This window comes from Impatiens glandulifera, chromosome 4 (genome assembly GCF_907164915.1).
Source record: "Impatiens glandulifera chromosome 4, dImpGla2.1, whole genome shotgun sequence".
In the NCBI taxonomy this organism is placed as follows: Eukaryota; Viridiplantae; Streptophyta; class Magnoliopsida; order Ericales; family Balsaminaceae; genus Impatiens; species Impatiens glandulifera.
The window spans coordinates 4,947,336-4,970,167 of NC_061865.1; the positions used below are offsets into that span (position 1 = coordinate 4,947,336).

The 22,832-nt window shown below is 31.8% G+C and overlaps 3 protein-coding genes and 1 non-coding gene across 5 annotated transcripts; all 4 read right to left on the minus strand.

Annotated features, from left to right (window-relative positions):
* Positions 1–3,320: 3,320 nt before the first annotated feature.
* TRNAF-GAA lies at positions 3,321–3,393 on the minus strand. Its single transcript has one exon. It is a non-coding gene; the product is annotated as a tRNA-Phe (tRNA).
* Positions 3,394–5,053: 1,660 nt separating this feature from the next.
* LOC124935826 (probable E3 ubiquitin-protein ligase ARI8) lies at positions 5,054–10,107 on the minus strand. Of its 2 annotated transcripts, none has more exons than XM_047476259.1 (15): positions 9,746–10,107; positions 9,435–9,556; positions 9,212–9,317; positions 9,000–9,090; positions 7,604–7,776; positions 7,265–7,369; positions 7,105–7,193; positions 6,832–6,939; positions 6,423–6,513; positions 6,231–6,320; positions 6,095–6,142; positions 5,934–6,005; positions 5,764–5,863; positions 5,562–5,688; positions 5,054–5,476 (listed from the first exon to the last, which is right to left on the minus strand). In XM_047476259.1, exons 1-15 carry the CDS (start codon positions 9,896–9,898, stop codon positions 5,191–5,193), a joined length of 1,761 nt encoding a protein of 586 aa, XP_047332215.1. In that variant the 5' UTR covers positions 9,899–10,107; the 3' UTR covers positions 5,054–5,190. The 2 variants fall into 2 exon arrangements, with proteins under 2 accessions (XP_047332215.1, XP_047332214.1); XM_047476258.1 differs by having other exon boundaries at positions 9,435–9,559.
* Positions 10,108–12,459: 2,352 nt separating this feature from the next.
* Positions 12,460–14,856, minus strand: LOC124935053 (PTI1-like tyrosine-protein kinase 2). The gene is made up of 8 exons (XM_047475517.1): positions 14,654–14,856; positions 14,426–14,540; positions 14,095–14,348; positions 13,884–14,010; positions 13,236–13,509; positions 13,022–13,154; positions 12,860–12,946; positions 12,460–12,770 (listed from the first exon to the last, which is right to left on the minus strand). The coding sequence occupies exons 2-8, from the start codon at positions 14,511–14,513 to the stop codon at positions 12,645–12,647; spliced, it is 1,089 nt and encodes a 362-aa protein (XP_047331473.1). The 5' UTR covers positions 14,514–14,540; positions 14,654–14,856; the 3' UTR covers positions 12,460–12,644.
* A 1,208-nt stretch (positions 14,857–16,064) lies between these two features.
* On the minus strand, positions 16,065–18,921 carry LOC124934054 (2-isopropylmalate synthase A-like). The gene is made up of 10 exons (XM_047474519.1): positions 18,207–18,921; positions 17,831–18,125; positions 17,662–17,754; positions 17,387–17,574; positions 17,276–17,309; positions 17,131–17,205; positions 16,969–17,052; positions 16,765–16,899; positions 16,554–16,699; positions 16,065–16,481 (listed from the first exon to the last, which is right to left on the minus strand). Exons 1-10 carry the CDS (start codon positions 18,893–18,895, stop codon positions 16,346–16,348), a joined length of 1,875 nt encoding a protein of 624 aa, XP_047330475.1. The 5' UTR covers positions 18,896–18,921; the 3' UTR covers positions 16,065–16,345.
* Positions 18,922–22,832: the final 3,911 nt, after the last annotated feature.

Below are 22,832 nucleotides of genomic sequence, written 5' to 3' on the forward strand. Positions count from 1 at the left end.
AATTAAATAGCATACTTAATGAATCACTGAGAAATACAAATGCATTTTACTCAATTTTTTTAATAAACATGACACGATTTTGAAATTAAATTTGTTTACTAATAATCTATATATATAATGATGCTTAATTTTTAAAGTGTCCGGATTGCCGGGTCGAGAGCTGTGCTTAATTTGGATACTTGAGTCGGATTGTGGGTTGACCCGTTTTTAAATTTAAAACGGTTAAAAATAAAATTAAAAATGCTAGAGGTATGTTTCGAACTTGTAACCTAACAAAACAAGTACAACTCTTTAACCAACTAAGCTACAAAGACTTTATATTTTAAATTAACACCAAATTTGATAAACGCGGGACGTTTTAATATTAATATAAGTTCAACTTTTTAACTAACTAATCTATATATATATAATGATGCTTAATTTTTAAAGTGTCCGAATTGCCGGGTCGAGAGCTGTGGTTAATTTGAATACTTGGGTCGGATTGTGGGTTGACCCGTTTTTAAATTTAAAACGGTTAAAAATAAAATTAAAAATGCTAGAGGTATGTTTCGAATTTGCAACATAACAAAATAAGTACAACTCTTTAACCAACTAGGCTACAAAGAGTTTATATTTTAAATTAACACCAAATTTGATAAACGCGGGACGTTTTAATATTAATATAGTTTCAAATTTTTAACTAACTAATCTATATATATATATAATGATGTTGAGTAAATGGATAATTGGGTCGGATTGTGGGTTGACTCACCCATAAACTTAAAACGGTTAAAAATAAAATAAAAAATGTTATCCGTAATTTTTTTTTACGGTTTTTATATTATCACTCGTGCAAATGCACGGACTAAATGCTAGTTGTAATTAATATCTCTAACAAAAATTATAATTAATATCTCTAACAAATATTCACGTTCATTATTATTAATTTAAATGTGTAATGCATTACTATTATAATCTGTTTAAAGTTTATTTTTTTGTTCTTATTTAAATATATTTATTCAGTGGTGCTGAAATGGACAACTGAGTTGTTAGGATCCTTGAAAGATATATAAAAAATATATACTATGTAACTAGCTTATTGAATGAAAATAGTATATTTTAAAGTGATTCAAACTTGGTTATGTTTCTTAATGTACAAGATTTAGAATTTATATATTCATTCAAATTATTTAAAATAACTAAGATCTGTATTCATCATCTAAACAACTTATTCACAATATCAAGTAAAAAGCTTCACTAAGTTAAAACGTTTACAGAAATGTGTTGCTTTGTCTACTACAAAAACTAATATATTGTCATTACTGAATGTTGTAAGGAAATGAGATAGATGAAAGAATTGTTGAAAGAAATAGGCATTGCACAAGACATGTTTGTGGTATTTATTGACTCACAAAGTGCTATACATGTGAGCAAGAATCCAAGTTTTCATTCACGTTCAAAACACATCCAAAGAATGTACCATTGGATCCATGAAGTGCTCGAAAATGAGTTATACTTGGAGAAAGTGCATACAGATGAGAACGGGTCAGAATGATGACAAAGGGTTTGCCAAAAGACAAACATGAGATATGTTATGCCAAAGCCGGAATGGTTCTACCAGGAGTGTCACGATAATGAATGTTTGTAGCAACATTCTCCCATGGCTCGGAAGGGGGAGAATTGTTGAGGTGTTCCTTGCCATTGCGGACGGGTTTTAAATTTCGGGTAAACGGGTCAGGGTTTTCTGTTATGAAAACGGGTTATAGTATAAATATTTTTTTTGGGTATTTTTCTCATAACACAGTAAGGTTGAGAGAGTGTGAACAAATCTAAGGTTTTTCTACTTCTTCTTGTTCTTTGGTTGATCCAGAGTGAGAGGTTGGAGGAGCTTTTGATTGTGGAGGATTCTAATCATTCCTACTGAAATCACTTCTTTCATTTGAGAGCAGGGCATGTAAGTTTCTACTATTGACATTTTTTTGATTTAGTGAAACTTATCCCTCTTGTGAACGTAGGTCGATTTTGACCGAACCACGTATATTGTGTTGTCGTTTATTGTTTTGTGCTATTTCAGATCTTGGTAAATCTGTTGTTCGTCATAAACGATTTGGAAACTGATTTGTTATAGGTTTGATTTTTAAGAAGATCCGTAGTTTTGTTGTTGCAAAACCCAATATTGATGTAATATTTAATTAGTCGGAAATATTGAAAGATGATTGGAGGATTTTGAAAAATGATAATGTTAAAGAACCTGTCTTTAGCTTCGAATTTCTTGTTGGGGAAGATACTGGAATCAATGGCGATGATGAAGTCTTTGGTACATTTGGATTTGAGCAATAATAGGTTGATCGGAACATTCCTGATTTCTTTGTAAACTTGAAGGTAGGGGTGTTCATCGGTTCGGTTATATTATTTAAGTTAATATTTTATTTTAATATTATATTTTAGTATGTTTAATTTTAATTATAAATATTACATTTATGAAATTAAATAATTGAATAAAAATGTAATAGGTTTAGTATGTTAACGTGGGTAACTTAGGTAATGTGATTAATTGAGTTTATGTCGTTTTGTGTCTATACTCGTGCTCGTGTAGTGTCTATATACTTGTGTTGTGTCTATACTCGTGTTGTGTTTGTGTCGACTCGTAATCGTGTTACGATCGTATAAACTCATAATTGTGTCGTGATCGTGTCGTCTCGTGCTTGTATCGTGTCAACCTAAGACTCGAGTGAGATAATATCGTATCGTGTCGTTCCGTATAAATATCGTGTTGAATCGTGTCGGTTCATATTTATCCAACCCATTTCCCAACTCTAGAACTAACTAGAAGAATAACATTGTGCCTCTCGTCTCCATCGATATTAGCAAAATTGACCCGGCGCATCAATATATAATTTAATAAATGAAATAAGAAAGAAATGTGTTTGTTTTGTAATATATAATTAACATTAAACTACAAAAATTTCTTTACATATTAATAATGTAATTGTATTCATTAAAAATAAAATTAGCAGCGTCTAGTTCACTTGGTTAAAACATAATAATGGATGTTGATAATCTTTTCAATCATTTAAAATTTGTTATTTATCTTCATTTTCTTGTGCTTCCTAAATCCAAACAATAACCTTTTTTTTTTACAAGTGCACATATTCCCTATTGTCATACTAATTGACAATATTTTTATTTATTTTTCTTACAACATTGTTAACTTTTTAGATTATATTTTTTTATTTAGTCTTATATAAATTTATAGTTGTTTCAAAATATGTAAAGCTCATTATTATCTTTTTGAATTATCAATTCTCTTGGAAAAAAAAATCTGGAAATTAAAAAACTTTTGCGGTGAAGGTGGATCGAACACCTGACCTTCAGATCTTCAGTCTGACGCTCTCCCAACTGAGCTATCCCCGCTTATATTTTGATTTCCGACAATGAAAATTAATCCCGTCAATGTAATGTTGCAAATGTATAGATATTATTTTTCTTTATATTTGTGTATTTATTCAATCGTGCCCGTGTGAAACGTAGATCATTGCCGTTCTTAATTGAGACTCAGGTTAAGCTCAGTCTCGGAACCTTGTGGGGTTAGGAGTAAAGTATCCCGAGGTTGGCGCATCTTGTTGGGCGTGGAGAAGCATTGGGAACCCCAATTTCTTTCTTCGGAGCCCTTTCTTTTCCGTCCCCCTGCCCGACATAGCGCTTCGCTTCCAGTTTTCGGAAGATAAGGAAACCTTCAAAATATAAGGTGATGAATCTTTTGAAATAACCTAGTTAGTTAACCATGAATATTTATTCTTATTACTTTTTCAATAGTTCAAAATAAGGATTAAGATTCAAATCGATTCAAACAACCTAACCGTTTATATCGATCAAATACAAACCAAAGAATTTCAATCAAGCCAATCGTTTATATCGGTCAAAGACTCAAATACAAACCAAAGAATATATGAAGGTTATAAAACCTGATGTAAGATATTGATTTAGTATAATAGACATAATAGCCTTATATAAAGTCTATTAAAATATCCAAACTAATTCATTGTGCTCTCAAATTATATTAATTAATATTATGATTAATGACATTCTTTTACATATATATTAATTTGATTTTACATTTTTTATTTAATAATTCATTGTTTTAAAATTAATACATATTAACATAAATTATTAAACATAAAATTTCAAACAATTGTTAAACTTAAAGGATAAGCGCAGTTTGATCAATTTATTAACTGAAATACACATTCAAACGGTTGAAGGTTCGACGTCAGTTAATTTAAATGGTTAAAAAATCGATTTATCCATTAATAAATTTGTCAAAAATAGATTAAATATATATACTTATAATAACCATACTTAATGATTTAGAATCACCATAATATATAAAACACATCTGCATTCATCTAAGACTTTATTTTTATTAAAAATAAATTAATAATAATAAAATTAAATTTGTCTAAAATATTTTATATAGTATATTAAAAAAAAATTAAGTTCATATATTCTCTTATTATTATTAGTTTAAATGTGTGTTAGGACTAAAGTTCGATTTTCTTATTTAAATTTGACCAATTTGAACCATTTCAGTGGCGTTGAACCAACCAACCAAACTGTAGAAATCAATTTGGTAAAAAAGAAACCGTAATGAATTCGATTTGGCCAATTCGGTTTGATATTTAGTATAGTTTGAACGGTTTATTTACACCCTTAATCAAATATCCAATATAAGGTTTGGTCTTGAGTATAGCCGACACAACATAATAATCAAATTTAAATTTACCCAACCCGACCCGCGATCACCCTTAACTCAAAAGGAAACATCTTTCTTGATTATCTTAACAAAACCATGTCTTAAACTAACTTAGTGCACTTAACTTAATTGGTCTTAACAACCTAACCCTAACCTTTCTCACTCAATTTATTTTTTCTTGATTCCCTCCATTTCCCAACTCTGCATTAAGATGAAAATGAGTTTGAGGATTTTACTAGAAGATTTACATTGCAGGCAGTCAGGCAGTCAATAGATGATAGATAGATTGATTGAGATTATTCACAAACAAGCCCAGGGAAATTATCAATTGACTGGTGTATTTAAATATCAGTCAAGTAATAAGTAATAAAAAGCCTTTTGCTAGCTAGCATGGCTACAAGTAAAAACCAAGAAGAACAAAGATAGAAAGTAAGAAAGAAATACCCAATTTTATTTCATCATAATCTGCGTTGACGGCACATCTCGCACACAGACGAAGTCTTCAAGTTCATATAAGTACATTGATCGCAAAACCAACCCGTGGAGTCTTCTGCCGTGCCATTTCTACCACCCTTCGAACCTCCTCCTCTTCCTTTGCTCTTGCTCTTTGTACTCGAGCTCGCACCACCGCCAATTGTCCCCACCCCCATGCCGTTGTTCTTGTATCCCACCTCTTGAGAATCCACATCCGACAGACCATTTTCCAAAGCTCTAACCAAGTTCTCAAAGTAATTCCTGGTTACACTGCAAACATTTTTTATTTATCAGCATCACACTCGAAACTCATCCAGATCCAGATTAGGGTTTCTTTGTTTGTTTCATTCTTTACCTTGTCAATCCAGCCAGCTTTGTGCGGAAATCATTGAAATCAGGTGAAGGTCCATCAGCATTCAGATATGTCTGCAGATCCTTTTCAGCACATTGATGAAGCCTTTCTAGACCAGACTCGGCTTCACCTGTTCAGCATCACAATTAACAAATTACTAGTAGTTGATTCAAAGAGTAAAAATTACTCGTAAACTATATTATACCCTGTACGTATTCAAAGAACATCCTCTTAGCTTGTTCATGAAGAGGTAGATAGAATCCATACGCATATGTCCATTTTAGAACACGCCTACATTCAACAATCTACATGCACAAAAGTTAGATTCTTCTTCCATTCAATCATATAACATATTTAATAGCTCATATTATTTACTTGAAGCCAGGCGTCTATGATGAACTTGAGCTGAGACTCGGGCTGGGATTGTTTGTCACTCAGCTTTTCAAGCTGCAATACAGACCGTATACTAAGCTAAGTTCATCGAATTCAGACTTACTTAATGTTCAGAATTATTTTCGTAATACGAAAGTACTTACTTGCACATTCTGCATCTGTTCTAGATCAGCAAGAGCTTTCTGCCTAGACTGCCAGTAGCAAAAAAAGAAGGATGAAAATGAAATGGAAAACAAAATTGCAAGTATTCCAGTTGACATTTTAGAAAATCATTCATACCGACTGATTAGTAGCCCAACGTTCGTAGTAATGTGTGTACCTCTCCAATGAGTTCTTAGCCATCTCCCTTCTCTTCTCAGTTTCGTCATACTACAAGTAATAACATGAGAATGGATATGAAAATCTGTTCAAAATATTTAACTTTGAGTCGGCTATATGTAGAAGATATAAGAGTGTTTTGTTTCAATTCACCGCTCCCTCTTGTTTTGCAGATTCGTAGCGGTTACATGCATAGAAACCACCAGTCCTTTCTCCGTGATCAGACCATACACCAAGGCATAGCCTACACACAGTACATACAAAAGGCAAATTTACAAGCAGATAAAAAAATCTCTAATAAACCAAGTGCTTGTTTGAATTATAGATTTTTTTCTTCTGAAATAATCATACTTCTTTTCTTTTTTAATAAAAAAAAGTGGATTATTTGGGTTAAATGACTAAAATATCCATTGTGTTTAATATTTAAAATGTTATAAAAATCAAGTAATTTTGGAATAATTTGATCAATGGAATAAGGGGTTATTTGGATTAAATCAAACTATGCACAAGATATGCTATAAATGGGAGCTATACTCAGGTACCAGAAGGAAGGGAGTTTTACCAGCAAAATTCAAATTTACAAGGAGGAGTGCATGTCATATGCATACATCCTTGGTTTTTCTCTATCGGTCTCTTGCACTTTGGACAAGGTTTGGAATTTGCTAGTATCCTGTTGTCATAACAATACAATTTGGCATTACATTACGATAGACAAATATATAACCACATTTTAAGAACCTAAACTTGAAAACTTAAGAACAAATCAAATAGACATATGACCAAAAAAAAGTATAGTGCAATAGAGATGAGTGGTAACAATAAATGTAAAAATTACCAGTTCATATTTTCTGACTCGGCGCTGTTTTTCAAAATCCATTTTGAGACAGTGCCACAATCCACAGGACGATGAGCTTCCTCAGAGCACTGCAATTTCAACTTCAAAGATTAACCAGATGGCTTCAAATAAAAGATCCTAGCAAACTAAGTTGACTTACATTCCAACAAAATCCATGTGAGCAAAAGCATGCAACATCATAGCCACTACTGCCTATCACAAATTCAATGGCATAGTCACAGCCTGGTGCAGGACACCATTTTGTCTGCCAAATAACAAAAAGATAAGGAACTAACTGAAAAGTGAATGTGGCACTGATAAAGAAAGAGAAAGAATGATGATTCTATCACCAGGGAATAAATAAGCCAGCAGAACATTTAATCCTCAAATTATGATGGATACATTAGACCAAAATATATACTTCTACGGTTCTACCTATTTAAGATACTATTACTGTATTATATGCACACAAACCAAAGCACACATATGAATGTTGTACCTTTCGACTGTCTTCAACATAAGATCTAAGAACATAACGAGCATATTTATCCTTATCTTGATCAGTTGCCAACTGATTGACCATACATTGGCCAACAGCAGCTCCACAAGATGGATCAGGGCATCTCAGCATCAAACATCCAGGACCACCATCAATTGATACGTTCATGTAAGCTACAAGCAAACAAACAAAAGGATGGAGTCAATTGCTGGCATTCCCTTTGCAACTTCAATTTCAATAGAAAGGCAGCAAAAGGTTAAACAATTAAGGTAATGAGATGCAAATGACTGTCAGCTAAGATAGATTTCTCAATTCGTATGTGCGCTCATGTGTGTACGCAATGGAGAGATAGAGAAGAAAATTAAAACGTTTAGATCACATTCCTAACATGATTATGATGGAAGAATTGCATATAGTTAGAGTAAATGCAATTAAAACGTTTAGATCAAATTAATGCTTGTGTATATATGAATTGTGGTGATTTGCAACTTGTTGTAGAAATGTGACTTCAATACAAGCTAGCCACAATCCAGAGGGAAGGGAAGGAAAAAGAAGTTTTGAAACAACAGTCTATGAAGCTTCCAAGGATGAAAGTTTCAAATAATAAAAGACAATAAAGCAAGATAGCAATGAAGAAACCAAATGGCAAAATCAAACGATTCCTTCAATAATCACTTCTCCCCATGACCACCCCAATGAAAAGCAAATCCATTTCATGAAAATAATAGCATCTGAACCTCAACAGAATTAAGAAAATTGAGAAGACCACCAAAGTCTCTGAATACCAACATTTTATTCAAAACGTTGAATAAAGTTCTATTAATGAATAAATCTTTGCTGCTTCCAATTTCAATTATTGCTTGGATTACTTTGGATCGGTAGTAAAGCCAGCATGTGGGGGTTCAAGAAGAGAAGGAGACAATTGCACCTTCCTCATTAATTGCGTGATGGAATGAACAAACTGCTAGACATTACACACTGATGATGGTGTATTCCTCCTTTTGGGCCAATTAAACATGTCAATCGCTATGGGAGTTGGCATAAATGTGTTTCTGGGCAGTTAAAACAAAGTATTCGGGTGTTTTTTTGTACAAAGAGAAACACATTCTTTTAATGTTCTCTCTTGATCTTGTGAAAGTTGGTTTGAGATAAATATCTTTGGATATTGAGAGATTGTGAGCCATTTTTGTAATCTCAATTTTCCTTGCATCAGAGTGAAATATCCTTACCCCCTTCACAAAAAGACATAAACCTAAAGTTGAACCACATAAAATTGTGTAATTTCCATATTGTTCTCAAATTTTGTAACCAACTCAATACAACTATTGCTTCTTCCTTGCAACATAGATTATTAGATATCAGCTAAGGTAACGAGTAATGTCCTAAGGAATCAAACCTTTCCAGCAGGTTCTACAGAATGGGTGACCACAAATGGCAGAACTAATCTGATCAAGAGGATAACCCTCAAAGCAGATACCACAATTAACCTGCCAAAAATTTGTAAAAGCTAGTATATCAGAATTTAAGCAACAAAAATAATACAATACAGACAGTTTATCAAGAATCTATTTTCCGGTAAGAAATTCTATTCTTATAGTTGAGACTTACTTCTCTAGCATTAGGGAATTGAATAACCGGCCCCTCCACTAATCCCACAGTTTCGCGGACTTTAAATTCATCAGCAAACCACGCCTCGTGAACATCGCTAACACTCCTGCGAAAATAATAAAGCCACAACATATAACCAGTAAGGAAAAAAAATTGCATCTACAAAACCCTAAACCACACACACAAACACATTGATTTGAATGAACTAATACGGAAACATTACCAGTGATAATGTCGAAGTAGGATGCTCGCATCTACTCTAGGTATAGAAAGAACAGTAGAAACAGTTGTGATATCATCCTCCTGACGCTGTTTAATGTCCGCCTCCTTCAGCACAGTAAAATTCTTCTGAAATATAAACAGAAAACATAATCATTGATAGGAAAATTGTTAATGAAACATCTACGGATGCAGATAAGATCATATTTTCCTATAAGTAGTTCTAGAGACCAGTGAATCGACAAGCGGACAGATCGATTGCAATAAACAAAGAAGTTAAACAGTTAAATCAATCAAAAGGAATGAATAATTGACCTGTTGGCGGCTAAGTATGATATCATCGGTATCATCTGGTACGTTATCTAAGAACTCGTAATCGCCATTATCGCAATCGCTGTAATCTGCCATATCATCACTGTAATAGTCATCAGGAGATTCGGCATCGTGCATATCATCTTCCGATTCCATTTCTGTAAACTCGCAAATAGTGTATCTGGATTAGGGCTACGATCTATGAGAGTGAGATGGAGAGAAAAGAGATTGGAAAAGGTATGTAATTAATAAGATGATATCGATGAGATTAAGCAAGCTGCTCTTGATATCGATTCAGCTAAAAGCGATAACTATCTATCTCCGCCTCTCCTCTTGAGAAATACCATAGGCGGAGCAGCGAGAAAGCATCAGTCTTTACCGAATGACTTCAATTGTATAAATAGATAGAGATTCTACTGTGTGTTTGTGTGTGTGTGTGTGAGATACGAACTCTTTATGGTAAAAATAGTAAGAAAACGGAAAATTGAATTTAAATATTATTTCCTTTATTATTATTGTCTGAAAATATTCTAGATCTGGATTTTCATAAAAAAAAAAAAATATTATTTTATTGATTTAGATTTATATAATATTGAGTCATAATATGAACAACCGTAATTAAGAAATTAAATCAATGTTAAGAATATAAAGTGCACTTTTTATGTAGAAGAAAAGAGAAATAAAAAAAATTATAATAAAAAATAATAAATTTAAAAAAATAGTCTTATTTTCGTTATATTTTTCTTGACTAAATCATTTATATATATAAATATATATATTAATAAATTTAATAATTATTTACCCTTATCAAAATTAAAATTAATAAATTGATTAATGAATCATATAAAGAATGGTAGGTTTAGATTGGAGTTATTTTAATAATTTAAAAAGAGAAAAATAATGTTTAATAATGATTTTAAAGAGATGATAATTTTTTTTGGTAATAATTTAAAAGGTATGGGTATATATAAATAATAATTTAAAATAGATACTATTTTAGTATTTTAATTAATAAATTGAAGTGATAAATAAAAATGGAATAAATGGTATTTCAATGGTTTTAGTTATTTAAATAAATCAAACTCAAACTAACCTTTTATATATATAGAATTTAGACGAGAATTTGCTTACTTTATGTCATCATCCTTATTTATAATAACCTTTTAATAACCTAATTATTTATTTATTTATTTAAGGAAAAATGTCAAGCTTTTAATAATATAAGTAGTGTTAGTGTTGAAAGTAAAATTATTATATAGGGTGACAATTGAACAATTTATCAATTTTGGAAGAATTAAAATCACATTGTATTGTTAAAATGAGGAAATAAATAAATAAAAATAACTTAACGTATGAGTGAATCTTGGAAAATTAATATTTTGTTGTAATTATAATCACTTTAAAAATTATTTGTTTTTATTTTTGATCAAACAAATATGATTGAAATAAATTAAACTTTGTTAGGTAAAAAGTTTGATGAAAAAAAGTAAATTTTAATACATTTTTAAATCATATGACTTTTTTTTTACTAAATATGTTTTGTTTTATTTTTATTATTTAAGACTTACCAAATAAGCTTGCTTCAATTCTTTTTAATAACAAATTGTATCATGATTTCCAATAAAATAAAATAAATAACCTAGCACTACTTGGTCTCTATAAAATCAGATGTCATTTAATTATTTCTCGTTTTCATTATGTTTAAAAAAATATTTTTTTCAAAAAGATAAAACTCATTTAATGCACCAAATTTCTTAAACAAAATCTTAACCATGAAAAAATCATTAAAGAAACAAATCAATTCAAATTATGAAAAAGAATTGATATAACTTATAAGTTAAATGACAAATCAATTCAAATTATGAAAAAGAATTGATATAACTTATAAGTTAAATGAAAACTATTAATTATCATTCAAATAGATCAGCAAATTGATCACCAATAACAAAAATAAACAAAGTAACATCTAATAGTTTTTTTTCCCTATGTATACATATATTTATAATTTAATCTCCTCTTCAAACTTAACGACAACCAAATGTGAATATTCTCACCCTAAGGTCTGAGGTTCGAGTCCACTAGGCGGTAAGTTCTGCGCCTAGTTAAATAGTCGAGTGTGTTTGTAAACTACATGCTTAATTCGATGTTATATTTTTTTTTATAATTTAATAACTCATCATATTTGAAATAACACTACTAGTATAAATCTCACATTTACATCTCACATTTACATCTCCTATGTTACTTACAACTTACAAGTTACAATAATTCAAACACAAACTCTAATCTAAGCAAGAACACTGACCCATTATCTAAACCAATAATGATTTTGACAAATTTTGAGACGGGCAGTTTCTAGAGGGCCGGATCTGTCGTCTCACGGTATGTCAAAGTGTTTTGAAGAATGAGACATGCATTGGAATATATTGTGGGACAACATATTCGAATCGGTTCTAGAGGAGAAGTTAAGTTGAGAAATATGCAAGAAACAACCCACATACTATGTTGTGTGAATACGGTTACGGATATTGTATCATATGATGCGGCGATATGATAAATTTTGCAAAGATACGTTTATGATACGCCAATTCTTAAAAACTATATAAATATAATATAAATATATAAATTTAGTATTAGTATATATAGAGAAACATTTGTGACAATTGACACCTCTTCATCCAATAGTTTCTTTAGTTCATTATTATATAAGAACAAGATTTTAAAAGAATGAAATGAATAATCTTTTTTATTAGCAATTAACCAACTTATATGTTCATATCATTTGTCCGTCCAGAAGCAAATTTGAACATCAAAATCCACCAAATAAAAATATATATATTCCAATGAAAACCGAGCTCACGCGAGCAGTTAAGACTTAAGACTACGACCTTTAAGAGATGGATTATACTCGAGCAGGGGCATTGGTAGGAGGTGGCTTAAGCAGCGGTTGGAGAGCTTTCACAACAATGCTCATATTTGGTCGAAACTCGGACTCATACTGCACACAAAGTGCTGCTACTGCTGCCATCTGCCATTCCAAAATTATCATTCAATTCAAACCAAATATTAAATTCTGCCTTTTTAAGATAAAAAGTAATTACTTTGCCTTTCACAAACCTTTGCAATTCCTTTTGCAGGATACTCTCCCTTTAGTTTTGGATCAATACATTGCTTGAACTTATCTTCACCCAGTCTAGGAGTTACCTATACAAAATTCCTCTTCTTTTAAATAAACCAAATTCAATACAAAAAAGAAGAATCCAAGTTCAAGAAACTAACCCAAGTAACAAGACTCTGCTGACCGCGAGGCATTGTATGATCAACTGGTTTTCTTCCGGTTAGAAGCTCCAATAGAACAACTCCAAAGCTATATACGTCGCTCTTCTGCGTCAAGTATCCAGTCATGGCATATCTAACACCCCACAAACACAAACAAAAGTTAATTTTTTTTTTCTATTTTACTCAGACCTATATAAAAAAAACTAATTATTACTCTGGTGCATGGTAACCAAAGGTTCCTAGAACCCTTGTAGAATGAAGACGAGCAGCCATGTCAGGTGTCTGATTTGAAAGGTTAAAATCTCCAATCTTAGCCCTAAAGTCATCAAAGATAAGCAAATTGCTTGATCTTATATCTCTATGTATGATTGAAGGTTGAACTTTCTCGTGCAAATACTCTAACCCCCTCGCTGCATCAACCGCGATTCTAACTCTTTGCATCCAGTCTAGAACCGGACCTGGCTGTGCCCCTTGCACTCCTTTTCTACCTGTGCATGCAATCAAAGAGATTCATGTTACATTTAATCCCATCCAATATCTGGGTACCTACATTTAAGTTCTATATAGCATCGAAAAGAGTCCTACTTAAATATACAGGAACGGGGAATTTGAGAAACATGAATATCCCCCAAGATTCTAGATGTCTGAGAACACATTTACATAAATCATGGACAGTCTCAAACTAATTTCTTAAATAAAAACAATGGGCTAGGGATCAAGGGTGGAGATTCATTGCCTATATGGTAATTGAGTCAAGGATCTCAAGAATATATCCAGATTTTATGAATACAAAATGACATTATTAGCTATCATATTTTCTAACAAATTAGAGTAATCCTAACAAATTCAATCTGTTTCATACCATGAAGAATGTCGTGCAGAGATCCCATTGTTGCAAATTCATAAGCAAGCGCACGAACATTTCCTTCAACGCAATAACCTTGAAGCTGAACTACATTTCCATGCTCCAATCTTGAAAGCATAGACACCTACAAATAATATATGAACATTCAATCAGAGTTGTTGTTTTTTCAAAACATTTGACGAATTTCTTTATTCGTTTATACATATACCTGACTTAAAAACGCATAGTTTGATTCAGGTTCTAGAGAAACATCGAGTTTCTTAACAGCAACAGCTTTTCCATTACTTAAATTTGCATAATAAGCTCTCCCATATGATCCTTCCCCAATCAATGCCTTTGTTCCAAAATTATCAGTTTTCTCTTTCAACTCAGACAACGAAATTACCGGCGCTTCAATTGGAGGTGCAGGTTTCTCATCTTCAGGTTTAACAATAGCATTCACCTTTGCTCCCTTTCGTTTACCTAAAACGTACATATCAATTTCAATATCTCTGTTTTTTTTCGTTATCATTCATTCATTCATTAATTCATTGACATACCGTTCCTAGATTTTTTGAAAGGTTCAATCTCATGAGATCTGGAGTTAGACTCTTCAACATCAGAGATACAACACAACCACTTACGCATTCTCGAAAGAAATATGTCTCCCGAAACCTACATACGATAGATGGATCAGAACATATAATATATGTTAAAGAAGATAAAGATCAAACAAGAAATGCTACGAAATGAAAGATGAATCAAAATATAACATAAAGATAACCTACCTGATCGGGAGATTGAGAGGAAGACGGATTGGCTAAGCGCGACGAACAAATTAGGAAGTTTTTGAGAATGAAATCTCAAAATTCCTTTGTTCGTGAAAGATTTCTCTCTTCTCTCTCTATCTTCTGTAAAAGAGAATCGAGGGAGAAGAGAGGAATGAAAGAGCTAGCCTAGAGAGGAAATGGTGAAAGGGATGAGCTTTAAGAACAAGAGAGAGAAAATGGCAGTTTTGGGATTTCTCTCTCTAGGATTAAAAGAGAGAGGATGTAATGTTTCGGTTAACTTTTTAATCCGACGGCTATGCAAGTGACAGGTGTTATATCTATCCCGCGTTTTTTTCTTTTGTTTGTTGTATAAATTTTCATGAATGGATTTTTAAATAACAAAATTATATAAGAACAAAAATAAGGTTATGACACTAAAATAAAAATTAAAAATGATCATTTTAGATATTTTAATCGGACATAGATTGATAATTATGTTTAAAAAAATGTTCTGATAATTATGTTTAGGACAAAAATCTCTCGAATTATTAGAGGAAAATTGAGAGAGAAAAAAAAAAAAAAGTGCAATAAAAGAGAGATAAAAGATATTTTAATTTTATATTTTTGTTATTTTTTATTTTAATTTCACTCTCCTTATCATTTCTTTATTATTATTTTGTTATTATTTTTTTATTTCAAATATTTAAACTTTTATTTAAATAGTTTGAGTTACTTAAAAATTATGATGGTTAGAGATTTTGGAGATATTTAAAAAAAAAATACCTAAAAGTTATAAATACATAGTAATAAAAAAAAAATAAGAATTGAGTAATGCAATAAATTTGATGAATTAGGTTAAGATTATTTAAATAATTCAAAACTTATTTATTTAGATCTCATTAATCAATTATCTTTCAAATTTTATAAAAAAAAATTGAACAAAGCACTAATATCTTTACTAACTAAGAAAAAAGATAAATATAATTATTTATGCAATTTTTTTAATTCTAATTGTCCAATTGTTATCTTTGTGTGTTAGTAACTAAACTAATATTGGTTAATAATCAATTTTAATCTTGACCATCATCTTAGAACAATATGGATTGATGGGTGATAAGGAACCATATTAAAGCTATAGCATTCAAATAATTTTTTGATTCATGATAAAAAGTGAAAAAGAGATTCAACCAAATTTAAATGAATAATTCAAAACAACTTTTTAAATGATTGATAACCCTATATTTTCAATGAACAAATCTTTTTCATTGAAGTTTCAAAATTGTGGGCAAGAAACACGACAAAACGTAGCACTAAACCATCACATATAGGTTGGACAAAATTAATTCGAAGACATAGCTTTGAAGCCTCTACCATAATCATCGCGAGATCAAATGGCAAGATTGTGTGTGAAGCTATAGTCATTACAATCGAAGCCAAAACAAATAGCACTCATAATAATCTTTGAAGCCATTTTCATGCCCAAATCGTTATTAATCACAACAACAACAAGTCTAATAAATACCCATGGACAATTACATTAAATTTCAGTTTAAAAACAACCTAAAAAAACAGGACATGACAACATCTTATTGCCACAAAAGCAATAACCCATTATGGGTTATTGGATTTGTACTGAAAAACAAGTTTATATAGACAAATGGAAATTGATACCACAAGTTTACACCAAGAAATCGAGATCTTTATCTATCGTTAGGTCGAACGCTGAGAAGCTTCTGCACCAACTTTCCTGTCAATACTACTGCTATTGAAACCCAACATCTTGTTCAAAGCATTGACATAAGCTCGAACACTGGACACAACAATATCCATTCCTGCTCCAGTTCCACTAAAACCAACCAGAAAAACCAATTCTCAGTCGAATGATGTAAACAGCAATGGGAAAAAGATAGGTTCGAACCTGAAAGTACGATTCAAAGTTTCCCCAGTAGCACGTGTAGTAACGTTTTGGACATTTTCTTCTCGAATCATGACTCTAGTGGTAGCTATAGCATCGATTCCCTCTGTGACAGCATTCATTGAGTACTCCAAAAGTGTTACAGGTTTCTGCATTTTTATTCAAGTTTAATCATATAACTGAATTGATCATCATAATTCATAACTCTTCTGACCTTTACTATCAGATCAACTGCTTTGTAGGCTGAATCGACAGGACCGGTTCCATTTGCACAGACAATATGTTCATCTCCTTTTGCATCAATCAGTCTCACGGTTGCCATAGGAAGACCTAGGGTTCCACATGTAACCTGTAATCAATCTCCAAACATGTCAAAAACAACAACCAATGAAGAATTGATCAGAAATGTTGTCAATACCTGAACATCTCCGAGTTTCCACACAACTTCTGGCTGGAAAACTACATCCGACACTAACGCCATCAGATCATCGTCGGTTATAACCTATTACCCCCCTCACCCAATATTACGTTAACATCCTTCAAATTAAAAAGCTCATTATGAGTAAATTTTCATGGTTACCTTCTTCTTTTCGGCTACATCTTTGAAACGCCAAAAGAGATCATCCAGTTCTTTACCATCAATAGTATACCCAAGCTACAAATGCAACAAAATTTTGAAGCATACAAAGATGGTTTTCTTAAAAAAATTGTAGATTTGTGCATACCTCGGACAATCGAGACTTGAATGCATGCCGCCCACTGCAATCAACACGGACAATCAAACAAAAGAAAAAAACACAAATTTGAAGAATAATTTTTTTTTTTTCTGCAAATACCTGAGTTTTCCAAGGACAATACCAGATTCATTAGACCTGTTAAGACCAATATCCTCGGGAGATATAATCTCATATGTGTTTTTGTGTTTAAGCATTCCATCTTGATGAATACCACTTTCATGTGCAAAAGCATTAGCCCCAACTATAGCCTTGTGTGGCTGGACTTGTAAACCACTATACTCTTCAACCTAATAATAATTAAACAAATACTCGATAACAACTCATCTACATAAACCAAAAAAAAAAAACGATCAATTGGTTCATAATAAAAATACCATCTTGCTTGTCATAACAATATGTTGTGCATTGATCCCTGTATAAAGACCTCCCAAGATTTGCTCTCCACGACATTTAATCGCCATAACGACCTAAATCCATAAAAAAATACAACGATAAACAGAACTAATACATAGGGATTGACAAGAAAAAGCCAAAGATTCATACCTCCTCCAAAGAAGCATTTCCAGCTCTTTCACCAATACCATTTATCGTCACTTCCAATTGTCTCGCACCTGCAAAGCCTCCAGCCAAAGTGTTGGCAGTCGAAAGACCCAAATCATTCTGACAATGTGTGGAAATGATCACATTTTCTATTCCAACAGTGTTGGATTTTATATCAGCAATCAATTGTCCAAATTCAGAAGGCAATGTATAGCCAACTGTATCCGGAATGTTTAGTGTCGTCGCCCCTGCTTTGATTACTTCGCGAAGAATCTGATATAGAAACTCCCTATCAGACCTGTTATAAAGAACAATCAAACAATTCAAGAAAACTAAAGACTCTTTCTTTAGAAACTAGAAATTAGAAACAAGAAACTACCTTCCAGCATCTTCAGGGCTGAATTCAACATCATCACAACCCAAACTCCTAGCATAACTAACCATACTTCGAGCTATCTCAATTACCTCTTCTTTCGTTTTCTTCAGCTTGTACTTCATATGGATTTCGCTAGTGGCAATGAACGTGTGAATTCGAGGCCTTTTCGCATATTTAACAGCCTCCCACGAAGCGTCTATATCTTTCTTGTTGCATCTAGCCAGGCCACAGATGACTGGAACGTACCCATTTTCATCAATTGTGTTTCCAACTTCTTTAGCTATGGATTTCACTGCTTCAAGGTCGTCTTTTGAAGCTGCAGGGAAACCAGCCTCTATGATATCAACACCTAGCTTTGCAAGCTGACGGGCAATATCTAGTTTTTCCTTGCTTGTCATGGTGGCGCCAGGCGACTGTTCGCCGTCGCGGAGGGTGGTGTCGAATATCCGGACATAGTTTGGATCGGAAATTTTGTTGGGTATGTATTCCGGTCGACTTCCATTGCTACGGCTGGCTGCTGAACAGGAGATGGCGGCGGTGAATGGAGATTTTTGGAGGAGAAATGATGGGTTATGGGTTTTGAACCTGAAACAGAGAACAGAGCGACTTGGATTGTTCCGGCTGAGAGAAATGGCGTCGGAGCAAGTCGTCGGAGTGAAGTTTGGACTGGTCATAAGAGATATGGATGCCATTTCCAGAGAGAAGAAGATTGTCTGTACAATTTTAAACCCTAAAAGATTAATCTTTTTATAAGCTTGACACTGGTCTAAATAATTATTTGAATAAATGTTATATTATTTATACAATTTTGATTCATATTCTCTTCTTCATTTTAGGAACTTTTGTTATTACGAGGAGAGTACAATTATAATTCAAATCGAAAACATGTTATACTTGTCATTCTTAATTACATATTCTCCTTCTTATGAAAATAAATATATATAATTAATTATATTTGTTTTTGTAACTTTTGTTTTAACAATTATAACTATTTTTAAAATTATCAAAATAAAAAATAAATTTAATTATATTTGTATTTAATACATATAATTAATTAAATGAACACTTTAATAAAATAATTTTTATAATATATATATATATATATCATATTATATCACTATAATTCAAATTTACAACTAACTTAATTAAAATATTTTTAATTACTTTTATTAAATTTGAATTTTAAATATAAAAAATATTTTAGTAATTAAGTATTACAAAACTCCACATAATCCACTTTTTTATGGACCATTTTTTTAAATACCAAATCAAACAAGATGCTAAATAAGTTAGACCTTAAATTTGAAATCTCATCCAACAAGTTATAAAATAAGTTTTTTAAGTTATTTATTTTGCTCTAGTATAAATTTTAGTTATTTTATTTAGTCCTGTAAGAGAAACCAAAACACAACAATTATAATCTAACAAAAAAAAAAAAAAAACAAAAAAAAACAAAAAAAAAAGGATTTAACATCTAACCAACCAAACAATCCAACATAAATAAGGAGATGAAAAAAAAATGTGATTGATAAGGGTGTAAAATAAGAATGAGTATAATTGATAGAAATTCAGTGTTTAATTAGTATTTAATTAGGAGTGAGAAAAATTATCGATATTATAGATATATCGAAAATATTGTACTACAATTATAGACACCCGTATTTTGCACCATAAGTTTATAATTAAATTTATGCCTGCTTAAATTAAATAAAATTAGTATAAATCAAACAAACAAATTAAATGGACTTTATAAATTGACTTTATCAATTTTATTTTTGTGTTTGTGGTGTTTTGTTTTTGTAGGTTGAAGAAAAAAACGTGCAATAAACAAGGTCACAAATGCCTAGACTCCCAAACCAACGGACTCTTCCCCAAAATGATCAAGCTTGAGAGTCCCTTTGCCCAAACCCGACAAAAGAGCTAAAAAGAGGGATAAATCAAGAGTGATCTCTTTTTTAACTAGGACAAGAGGCAAGGAAAAGGGGGAAATCCGATGGACAATCGGCTCCCCTCAAGCATTCGAAGACTAGTGGGCAACAAATCGTCCCCATGTAACTGAATGGGCGTTTAAAAAGTCGTTGTCTCTAACGACCTGTGAGGATTTGTCTTTTCTCTAAGGGGATTGTTTTCCTTAGGGGTGGCGCGAAACTAAGGATCATGTCAAGGCTTTGTCCAACGCACCTTGGGGAAATCCCTAAGAAAATCTCAAATAATAGCTGGCATGCGTTCATCTCGAGTCAAAAATAGATCTCAACCGTCCTCGAGATGATGTAAGGAATGTCACTTACAAAAAGGAGGATGGCCACAATGAAGATTGGGAGTAGAAGGAAAAGGAAGATAGAAGGGGGAGAGATTTTTTCTTTAGAGGGGCCGAGCTTGGGGAGTAGAGAATGATTGTTGCTCGGTTAAGGAGTGATCGTTCTTAGACCTTAAGGAATCTTGTACCATTTTTCGAGTCTCCTTTATCGCTCCACAAGTACCAGTATTTTATTTTATTTCATTACACTTTAAATTTAGGACCATGAAATGGACGCATAGCCTATAATTGGACAAATAAGGTATAAAATAATATTCTTTTAAATGAACAAAGTTTAAAGTAGAGACTGTCATTTGACAGGCACGTGAGACATAGAATGTGAACCATTTCTCACGTGTAATCAAACACCGAATCAAAAACATAATCTTAAAAATGCGTTTGAATACGCAAAATATTTTTTTTTCATAATTTCTCGAATAGTAAATTAGGTGGCGACTTTAAAAAGTCAAAGTTGGTCTAAATTGAAGTTTTTAAATGCACACTAGTTAATCCTACAATTTTGGTTACTCGTCTCATTCGAGACTCGAGTGGAATGTGAGTTATAGGGTACGACTATTGAGTAACGAAAACCCCTTATTGAGAAGGGTCGATTTTTTGTGTTATAGTAATATTTCAAAAATATCAATTATTTTGGTATACCGAAAAAATGTAAGACATGGTAATGATACCGAAATTTTTTGTACGATAAAAGTATGAGATTTTTAAAATTTTGGTATATCGGGATATATATACCAAAATATCGAAATAATATTTATAAATTAAAAATATATATTATATAATACTTATAAAGAAATATTTTTTTTTGAAAAACGGCTTAACGTCATTTAATTAAGAACCCAAAAGTGTGAGAAATGACCGATTATCAAAGCTAGACAAACCATATTTTTGATTAAAATAATCAAACGATCCTAGAGTATCTGATTAGAATCAAACAAAAAACAGAGATTACAGAAACAAACAACTAAAGCATAAAAATCATACTACTTAACAATCTTGTTCAATTTAGCCAATATCATTTCCTCTACTTTCAGATCCTAATCTACTTCTCTCGCAGCCCAACCACTTTGCCTAATATCTTGTTTAGCTCTAGTCTTCATTATTGGTGATAGAATTATTGCATTTGATGATGACTGTTTGTGAGTATTGACCTCCTTTCCTGGGATTAGTTTCGCTTTAGAGAAGTCACCACTAATCTGATAAAATAAATTATGTTTCAGTATTTTATGAATTTTACATTTACTTGCACATTCATTTTCTTCATTTTTGTCTGATTTGCTTCGGTCTATTTTCAAAATTTTCTCTTCACTTTCATGAGTTTCCTCCACTGCATTTTCATCACTTCATTCATCTGATTTTTCTTTATTTTCATTCTCTAATTCTTCTCTTTTCATTCCTCTGATTCTTTTTCTTTTTTATCCTCTGATTCTTCTTCTTTTTTATCCTTTAATTCTTCTTCTTATTCTTTCTCTAATTCTTCATCTTTATTTTTCTTCGATTCTTCATCATTCTCATCATCCGCATCTCCATCTTTAGCTTCCTCATTTTGATTTCCTGATTCTCTAGTTTTAGTTTTTATATTATGTTTCTGAACTTTTAAATTTTGCAGTTGTTTTCAATTTTTTTGCACATTTATTACTGGATTGTTTAAAAGTATTACAGAACGCACATATGTTTGACATTCATTCATACATAATATTCATGTATGTGGGTTTGCTTTTTTTGTTAACTATTATCATCTTTGTTGGTAAAGTGCTTCTAAAATGTACTTCAATTCTTATCCTAACATATGTGATGTGTTCTCTTTCCTCCGTTATTGGGTTCATATACAAAATGGTTTCTCTAAGAGACTAGAGAAATGGCTAAGTGCTTCTGCATTATACATATGAGCTGAAATGTTCCTTAGTTGGAATCAAATTGGATTATTTCCTTCGGTTTGCTGAGTAGGTTCATACATTCAGATCATTTTTCAAGCTTCATATAGTTTGACCCAACATATGTGTGTCCTAACTTCAGAATACTTTCCAGATTTGTTCCTTACTTGAATCTCAAAAATATAGATCATGGATATTTGTTGATACATTTTCTAGTCCCATATGCTCTCATTGTTTTAGCAAAACATCCTTCATGACTATGAAAGATACACGATTCATATTTATGTAGTTCCCCAAAACTACATGTTCCTCCATTTTAGCAGATAATTTAAACTCTAAAAGGGATTTAAGAATCTCAACTTTTGGTTTAAAATCTTCCAGGTAAGTTTTGGCTTTATATTTTTACTGATCTTCAGTTTTTTGTCCTGCATTTTTCTTTCA

What these genes read in the sequence shown, in the direction of transcription:
- LOC124935826 (XM_047476258.1), bottom strand. Translation starts at nt 9,898, where the DNA reads ATGGAATCGGAAGATGATATGCACGATGCCGAATCTCCTGATGACTAT. An exon ending in TCATACTTAGCCGCCAACAG is followed by an intron (nt 9,560 to 9,745) that starts GTCAATTATTCA and finishes TTTATATTTCAG; the next exon opens with AAGAATTTTACTGTGCTGAA. An exon ending in GTTGGGCTACTAATCAGTCG is followed by an intron (nt 6,143 to 6,230) that starts GTATGAATGATT and finishes TGCTACTGGCAG; the next exon opens with TCTAGGCAGAAAGCTCTTGC.
- LOC124934054 (XM_047474519.1), bottom strand. Translation starts at nt 18,895, where the DNA reads ATGGCATCCATATCTCTTATGACCAGTCCAAACTTCACTCCGACGACT. An exon ending in AGCCCTGAAGATGCTGGAAG is followed by an intron (nt 18,126 to 18,206) that starts GTAGTTTCTTGT and finishes TCTTTATAACAG; the next exon opens with GTCTGATAGGGAGTTTCTAT. An exon ending in ATGTAGCCGAAAAGAAGAAG is followed by an intron (nt 17,053 to 17,130) that starts GTAACCATGAAA and finishes GGGGGGTAATAG; the next exon opens with GTTATAACCGACGATGATCT.
- LOC124935053 (XM_047475517.1), bottom strand. Translation starts at nt 14,513, where the DNA reads ATGCGTAAGTGGTTGTGTTGTATCTCTGATGTTGAAGAGTCTAACTCC. An exon ending in TTTCAAAAAATCTAGGAACG is followed by an intron (nt 14,349 to 14,425) that starts GTATGTCAATGA and finishes TGTACGTTTTAG; the next exon opens with GTAAACGAAAGGGAGCAAAG. An exon ending in AGCAGAGTCTTGTTACTTGG is followed by an intron (nt 12,947 to 13,021) that starts GTTAGTTTCTTG and finishes AATTTTGTATAG; the next exon opens with GTAACTCCTAGACTGGGTGA.